At 40.9% G+C, this 8,878-nt stretch overlaps 1 protein-coding gene across 1 annotated transcript; it reads right to left on the bottom strand.

Moving 5' to 3' along the window:
• Positions 1–243: 243 nt before the first annotated feature.
• tent5ba (terminal nucleotidyltransferase 5ba) lies at positions 244–7,041 on the bottom strand. The gene is made up of 2 exons (XM_084726347.1): positions 6,608–7,041; positions 244–1,824 (listed from the first exon to the last, which is right to left on the bottom strand). The coding sequence occupies exons 1-2, from the start codon at positions 6,761–6,763 to the stop codon at positions 796–798; spliced, it is 1,185 nt and encodes a 394-aa protein (XP_084582473.1). The 5' UTR covers positions 6,764–7,041; the 3' UTR covers positions 244–795.
• Positions 7,042–8,878: the final 1,837 nt, after the last annotated feature.

Here is an 8,878-nt window from a genome sequence, read left to right as displayed (position 1 = left end):
CTTTATGCTCTCGTTAGCACCTATTTGTAGGTGAAAAGTCTGAGTCAAAGCTCGTCCCAGGTTCACTGAAAAGCTGCTGTTTATGATGGCCATGTGAGAATATAAAACTCGACTGTGTGAATGGTGAAGCAGTTTCAGATAATGAGCAGTTTAAACTAACTGCAGCCCTTAGAGCAGAAGATTAAAATGTCAACAGTCATTACAGGGCAAGGTTAAAATAAAATAACCACGATACAAAAAAGCTGTAGTTTCTCCTTTTTTTTAATCTCACAAAAAATGAATGCTTCTGTTCCTGAAAAGAGAGACGGAGTAATCTAGAAAACACTGAATGCACAGTTTCTCACTTTACAGATGTTTTTTTTTAGAACATTTCATGGTTCATTTTTAGGCACTTGGAATCATAACAACATTCCCTTTTCTGAACAAACAAAATACATCTTTGGTCCAGTATGTAATTTTAAAAAAATAAAGCCAGAGTATGAAAATAACACTAGCTTCAAAGTGTGTTTCCTCAAAAATGTATTTTTGACATATATATATATAAAGCTTCATAAAGACTTCTTTTAATACTTAAAGAAGATTATTATCGCTACATCTCAGAAATGACCAGCAATCTTACAGATGTTTTGCAAGACAAAATCAACGTGTCGGCTCAATCAGATGTACAGCAGTACAGGATTGTTTTTAAGTCAAGTCACATTTGGCAAACATGAGCGTCTTTTTTTTGTGTGTGTTTTCAGTCAGCTTCCTTTAAAGATAAAGAGCGTGTCCACCTCTGTCCTTCTCGCTGCCGGTTCAGCTGCAGGGCAGCCACGTCTGATACGAATTACTGCATGGTGACACCGGCGGCGGCTGCACATGTGCAATATAGTAATTACTGAAGTTGATGTCCTGCACGTACGGCGCCGGCTGGTAGTAACACGTGACATTCGTTACAGTGGGGATGGCGTTCTGCTCAGCCAGCACCTTCAGCGCCAGCATGGAGATGAGGCTGAGCGTCTGGCGTCGCTCGTGGCCCATCAGACACACAGTGCTCTCGTTCACTACGTGGTGCAGAGTCATCAGGCACTCGTACCGTTTGTGCTCCATCCCGGCAAAGTGGTTCTGCAGGTAGGCCTCCAGCTTCCTCTGCTGCTCGCCAATGTCCGAAAAGTCAATGAAGAAGCGAGAGCACATGTAGCGCTGCATCTGCTTCATGTCTGCCTCTGACGAGGGTCTGAACCCTCGCACCAGCAGGTGGCAGTACTTCAACAAGCCGCCCCCTCTGATTTCCTCTGGGCTGCGTGTGGCTATGGTCCTCTGACACAGGTGGTCCATGGCCTCCATGAAGTCCCCGTACACACTCTCCCCGATCACTGTGGGGTGAAAGCTCTCTGACATGGGCGTCTCCGAGCAGCGGTCGAATAAGAGCAGAGAGTCGAGGCAAATCTGGAAGGAGTCCACGCTGAATTCAAACTGCCGCCGTAAAGAGTCCACAAATTTAAGCTCCACATTCTTGCCTGTGTTATTGGACAGCGAGATGAGGCTCCAGCGGTCCGTGTCATTACACACTTTCACCAGTTTCTGTACGTAGGCCTCTTTGAGGGTCAGTGCTGTGATGCGTTCCTTAGAGACACCAGCTGGCAGGAAGTCAAAGAGGCAGTCCAGCACAACGTCCTTCACCAGGCGGAAGGCCTGATCGTCCTTCAGTGACACGCCAAAGATCAGATCCAGGTCCTTATAGCCCAGTCCGGTGTCCTGGTGGAGCACATGGCTGGCAGCCGAGCCGTTCAGCCTCACATCCTTCACACACACACCCCGCTCCTCCAGCCTCGCTCGCACCACCTGGACAGGGACGAGACAGAGACACAGTGTGTTATTAACGATTATATACATAGACATTGATACCTTGTTTCATTGTATGTGGGAGTGAAAAACAGTCCAGGCGTTTTGAGATGAAGTCCTTGAGCTGATTTCTAAACTGACAGAAGTGTTGTTCTTATTGAAGGTAAAATATATTTAGTGCACAAGACTTTCAAGCAAATGTAAGGAAACACACACTAATTAATTTTTGTCTGTTGCAAGTCATGAGTAATTGTTTTAGAATGTAAGGATATTCAGAGATCTAATTGTAGTCTATAGATTAAAGAGATGTCTTTTAGTCTGGAATAAGAAAACCTGACTTGATGTAGACACCTCTCTTACATTTGATGAATGACCTGACCTGTAGATGCCTGTGATCAAACAAGGACTGGTGCAGCACCCCAAGTTAATATGTAATTTGTGAGAACAGGATGATGACTGAATTGTATGCTCATAATTTCTTTAATTAATTAAATATGTTTATAATCTAAACAAACAGTGTCTGTGTGTATGTATGCATGAACATATATGTATGCAGCCACATTTTGCAGCAATATTTTTACTTGTGCATATCATTTATTTAGTTTCTTTAGTAGGTCTATGTATGATTTTTTTTTTTACCAGTGTTTATTTTTTATTATTATACCTCCCCTCCAGCCTTAATTACTTACTTGCTAAATTTAATGTTTGTTAAGTGTCTCTTTTTACCAAGAACATTGTGTTATTAGGGATGGGGAGGGTGGGTTTTTATGAATGTTTGTTCTGTGTATTTGAAATTATCTTACACATGAAGTTACACAGGTTCTTTGAGTCAGAAAATAGAAAAACAGAGACACACACATCTGAAAAAACTCAAGTTAAGCTCTTGAAATATGTCCAGCTGAGCTCCACATGAGCCGAGTGGAAATCAATAGTTTGTGAAGGTGGGATCAATACTACCTCTCACAAAAGTTCATTTAATCACCATCAGCTTCAGTCTGAATGAAACCTAAAGATACCAAACAAAGAGCAGCAGCAGCAGAGTGAGTCTGCGCTCCAGGTCCATCTCCCTCTGGGTCAGATCGTCTCATCTTATCACAGACACAGCGATAAGATTTATAATCCTGAACCACAGCCAACACAGAGAGAACACCAGTGTGCAGGAAGACCAGTGTGGTTTTTAGGCTTTCGGTTAAATGTCACAAACTCAGGTCATTAAGGGTCAGCGGTGCTTCCCTTCCTCTGTCCCACTGACCCGTAAGATGTTTAAACGGACGTGCCTCGCCTCAGTGCAGTGGACACAGTGGAAAAGGATGATCTACAGCTGAACAGGGCATGACAACATTGCTACCACCATTTCCCCTGAATCCACTCGTGCCATAAAAACATTCTGTTCTCAAAACATTTGAAAGAGATCCAAGTGTTCACTGGAAACTCATGTACACCGTCTTTGTTACATCTGTCAACCTTTTTGAGAAACTTGTCATCTTAGTTGAGTGTATGCACAGAGGGTACACTTGATGGTGGAGCCGACACATTGTAGCAGACTGTAACAACAAATAAGGCAGTCATTTACACTGAGTAAATAACAAGTGCGAACATTTCAAACAGTAAGACTTGCGGCACAAATTAGTTGTTACACACTCGCACACCATCCTAAATCTCCCCAGTGGCACTGACCTGTCAGATTAGTGTCTGTTAACTCTCTCTCCCATGGTGATCAGATAACAAGCCTGCTCTATTTATACACACTGGGTCAGGCTACAGACAAACAAACATTTGAAGACAAGTCAACCCCTCACACAGGAGCAAAATCATAATGGCATCGTAATCTTTAAGCCATAAAGTGGCGCCAATGGTGTTCAAACTCCAGCCAGAAGCTGGAATATTGCAGTCAGTGCAGTCAGTGCCAGATTCAGGTTGGGCACATACTTAAGGGATAGTTTGGATTTTTTGAAGTCAATGTCAAAAGTCAGTGTTTTTAACCTACAGTCCATGGCAGCACGTCCCCAGTTTGGACAAACAGCAGGGGAAGTGGTGTAGGAAGCTTAACAATATACTGCTGTGGACAGGGTCAGCAGCAAACTCCATTGGCAAAAATAATAATTTTACCTCGCAGAAAGTGAGAGTTGCTGGTCTACTACTGCCTCAGTTAGTTAGTTAGTTTGTGTTATTGTGTGACTACGGTGTTTTAAAAGGTTAGTTTGGATTCACCAAAGTCACACAATAACTCAAACAAACTAACCCACCAAGGCAGCAGCAGACCAGAAACTCACATGTTCTTCAAGTTACATTTACTGATTTTGCCATTAGAGTTTGGTTGTTTTGGACAGAGTTGTATTTGGCTTATTTAATGGCAGTTTGCCATGTTTGCTGCTGATCCTGTTCACAGCAGTACATTGCTTAGCTTCTGTGCTGGTACACCTCTGCTTCATCAAACTGGAGGCCTGCCAACCACCATTTACTGCACTAACTATCAATAAGAACTTCATGCAAACCCACTTCAAATAATCCAAACTCTCCCTTGAACAGCTCTCCTCCCATTCATACTTGAATACAGGAGTGGTTAAGCCCCCCTCTTGCTTGCCTTTGGGAGCGTAGGTATGCCTGTGCTGACTTAACAAATCCTGCCAAAACATAACTCCTGTCTAATCAAGTCTATCTCATTTATCGAGAGAGAATAAATCAATAAAAGGTGAGTGGAAAAAGTGTCAGGAGTAATGCAGCACAGAGGCTCACTCATAATAGGGTGTTGTTATCTTAGATCTACAGTCACAGCTCGGTCACTCTGTGGCTTCATGATGCTGCAGGACAAAGGTTGACACTCTCAGTCATGCCCCCTGTGATGCATAACAGAAAAGGCACATTTACATCATCAAATCCCTAAACCAAAAAAATATACTCTACGTTTAGGCTAAACAGCCTCACTCTAGGATGTTGTGACAGGAGATTTACTGTTGATCGATACTCAGCCAACCACTAAATGAATCTATGTGGCAGATGGCAGATTTTAGCTGAATAAAATTATATGGGGTTTCCACAAATCCAGGGGAAACAAGAGTCCCCACATTTGGGGCTCAGACCTGTATTTAAGCTTCCTGCACACTCAATGGAGCATTCATCTTTCCACGACCACAAGCACGGAGCTCTGGGATTCACAGGCGTGTTGGGCTCATCTTGAACATATCAAATGAAAATGAAAATAAAAAAGGATGATAGAACAGATTATCTGACTTGACTTTTGACTACAGGAATCGCCTATATGTGTCATTTTAAGTTTTTATCATTGCATTTAGATTGCATTGAACAGGAGAAGTGGAACATGATCCAGCCACAGTGCATAAAAAGCTGGAATTGTGGAGGGACTTTGGCATCATGTGTCTGTTTCATACATTTTAAGTCAAACCAGGCAGTTCTCTAATGTGTTGTTTGCATTAGACAGTCAGACAAATCATAATGAATGATACCTTTTCATTCTGATTAAGCACTCAAACGCGCTTAACAAATGACTAAACCTATTATAGTATTAAATTAATCACTATAAAACTTATTTGATAATCAATCAATCGTTTTGACTCAATTTCTAAGAAGAATTGTCAAAATTCTCTAATTTCAGCTTCTCAGTTGTGAATATTTTCTGGTTTCTGTACTCCTCTATGACAGTAAACTGAATATACTTGGTTTGTGGATAAAACAAGACATTTTAGGATGTCACTTTGGGCTCTGAGAAACAGTGATCACCATTTTTCACCACTTTTTGGGGCTGAACAACTAATTGACTAATTAAGAAGAAACCAATCAACTGCAAGGATCCAAGGAAGGATCCAAAAACCTACACTGATTACATCCTGGGGTAGTCAGTGGCCCTAAAATTAGGATTGGCCGGATGGCTAATGAATGTTCAAATTTTACTAGTGACTCAATAGATTGCAAGTATTTTTTGTGAATGAAGCAAGTTTACCAGGTACGTGCATATTTTACCAGCACTTGGCTGATGGATGGTGTTAATTTTGATTTCTGCCTAGAGAGCTTACAGAGGGAGTTCAAGACAAATAAAAAAAAAAAAAAAGTACAGCTTCATTGTAAAAAATTAATTCCACTACGGTGCAACTAATGATTATCTTTGCTGATTAATGTGTTTCTCAATTAATCAATTAGTGGCTTGGCCTATTAATATCAGAAAATGGTGAAAAATGTTCAAAGCCCAATATGACATCCTCAAGTGTTTTGTCCAAAAAAGCTGTTATCATAAAGGAGAATTACTCAAACCGACTAATCAGTAATTAAAATAATTGTTGATCAATTTAATAACTTATTCATAATTGATTAGACATTCAAATGCAATAAATTTTGAAAATTAAACATTTGTAAGAGCAGTCCTAAGGAGAAATTAGAAGGAGTCAAAATGTATTCTTGCCCTCCAAAAATGAAACACATAATATATACATACATATATATGTGTGTATATATATATATACATATATATATATATATATGTGTGTGTGTGTGTGTGTGTGTGTGTGTGTGTGTGTGTGTGTGTGTATGATTTAAGTGCAATTAAGCAAAAAAAAAAAAAGTCCACCAGGGGTCCTACAGAGCCTCAAACACAAGTAAAGTACAGTTTCATATTAAAAATTAATTACACTGAGACTATTAAATCAAAACGTTTAGCCACCTGCAGTCTACAAACATCTAACTGTATTAGTAAAGTGATCTACATGTTTAAATTTCACTTAAATTTCAATTTATAAAAGTGAGTATGTCTATATGATGTGTGGATTATTACCTGGACAATCTGTCGGGGCTGCACGGACAGAGTGGGGAAGTTTCCTCGGCCGTGGATGGGGACAGCCTCTCCCAGGATCGAGTCCAATCGCTGCACCTGATCCCAAGACAACACGCAGAACCTCCGACTCTGATCCGACGCATCACCGCAAGACATGACGATATCAGCTCTCAGTCCCCCCCTCCCGAAATAAGAAATGGGCAGAGTATGAACCAGAGCGTCCTCCCTGCTGAGCTCTGTGTCTTCTGTCTTCAGCTCAAGTTAAGATATTCCTGTGGCTGTCAGCTGTGAGCAGGTCCGGGTGTTAATGTGGAGGTGAAGAGTGAGAAAAGTTTAGTCAGAGGTGCGTGTAAGTGTGAGTGTGGAGGTGAGAGTGGGATCAGCCGTTTCCTCCGTTGTGCGCCGCTAAAATCCGGTCAGTCTGCAAAGCACCGATTCATAAGAGGGTTTAAAGCCTCTTCATTAGCATGCGGGCTCTGATTGGCTGCCGTGTTTGGTCATTGATTATGGACGCCTTGTCTGCGTGCAGGGAACACCCTTCATGTGACGCAGCTGACAGGCTCCTCCCCCTCTGCTCTACTCATGGAGCGCCCTGCTGCTGCATGCTGACAGGGTTTTCCCTCTACAAACCTCATGATCTGATTATCTTATGATCTCCTCATCTGCAGCATTATGCGGAATGAGTATTTATTAATGTGATACTTTGTCGTTAGTGTCAGATTAAAACAGATAATTAATAATGATGGATTGCAGAGATCATGTTACAGCTGTGCAAACACAAGCTTCACTCTTCCTCCTGGGCTCTATTTCTTTATTTGTCCAGGGAAAGTTTGCAGAACATGCAGGATGTTTTTTTTTCTCTCAGAAACGCCCTGCTGCACGATGGTACACTTCCCGATCATACAGACATAGCCTATAGGAACCAGAGGAAGACTGTGAGCAGTCCGAGTTACTTTTGTCCAAACAAGATAATCAAGAAAACTTACTTTCCAATAGCAACTCTCCAGTGTTTCCCAACCATCTAAGTTTGTGAGCTCTCAAAACAAAGATTTGTCCATTTGCTTCTTCTCACTACCAGCTGCACATGTACCAGTTTTGTCCAGTTCAACAGAAAGTGATTTATTTTCTTTTCCTCTTTATAGCGCATAACATACCATCATAAACATCAGAACAAAAATACTTGGCTCCTATCCTCACACCTTACAAACAGCAGCACCCACTGAAAATCTTTGGGTGACACACTAAAACAAAAAGCACAGGTGGGGGTGGGGAGGTCACATTGTGACAGATGGAGAAAAGTGCTAACAACAAATGCACAGCCAGCCATCCATCACTACGTCACCCTCCACTCTCACTCCACACTGCCCCCCACTACCAAGGGACAGTGAGGGCACCCCTGTTTACAGAGGCAGAAAGATGAAACTGTTGAAGTTTGAAAGCTGTTTGTCAAACTGGTTTCAATAGATAGAAATTATAGAAATGGTAAAATATGAACTTCATGCCTTATTAGGTTTATTAGCCTGATCATCGTCACAGACTTAACATAAAAAACACATTTAGATACTGACATAACATGCAGGGAAACCTATCAGGGAAACAGTGCAAAACTTCAGAAACATGAAAGAAACGTCTGTTACTGCTCCTCTGCTAAACCAGGCTAGTTAGCTTTTAGCATTAGTGTGCTTCGTAGTGTTAACTGTCAATTACAAGAAACAGGAAAAAGTGGGTAAATAATTAAACAAGTTAAATAAGTAATAATTAAATAAGTAAATGATTAAATCTAGGTTATATCACTAGCAAATGCTAGCGTAATTACCTGCAATGCAGGTTTCAGATTCTCAAAAATTACATCTATTTTTACTTTTATATTGTAAAACATGCCAAAAAGTCACACTCTGGCCTTCAGTTTTGATAGAATATGTAGTAGCAGTAGTTCCTCATCTGAGTCTATAGTCATCCACCCCAACATCACAGTGTTTGAAAAATATGCCAAAAAGAAAATATACTAGATAATATAAATAGACATGATTAGGCACGATTTTTTTTTCACTGACATCCACAAGCTTCTTGTCAAAGGCTGACTATTTAAACTATGATAGCAGGCAATTCAACCCATTGATTGCTAATCACACATTTTTATGGGTGCTTATCATTTTTAGTTTGGCCTGTTTAAAGTGGAAGGCTTTAGCTTAGAGTTGGTTGTTTATTCAGCTAATGGAAAATTAAAGGCTACAATCACACGAACAAGCATTCATTTAATTTGCTCATGAT

This window comes from Lutjanus erythropterus, chromosome 9 (assembly GCF_056507025.1).
Source record: "Lutjanus erythropterus isolate fLutEry1 chromosome 9, fLutEry1.hap2, whole genome shotgun sequence".
Lineage (NCBI taxonomy): Eukaryota > Metazoa > Chordata > Actinopteri > Lutjaniformes > Lutjanidae > Lutjanus > Lutjanus erythropterus.
This window is presented reverse-complemented; position numbering and strand designations above follow the sequence as displayed.

What these genes read in the sequence shown, in the direction of transcription:
- tent5ba (XM_084726347.1), bottom strand. Translation starts at nt 6,763, where the DNA reads ATGTCTTGCGGTGATGCGTCGGATCAGAGTCGGAGGTTCTGCGTGTTG. An exon ending in AGCCCCGACAGATTGTCCAG is followed by an intron (nt 1,825 to 6,607) that starts GTAATAATCCAC and finishes GTCCCTGTCCAG; the next exon opens with GTGGTGCGAGCGAGGCTGGA.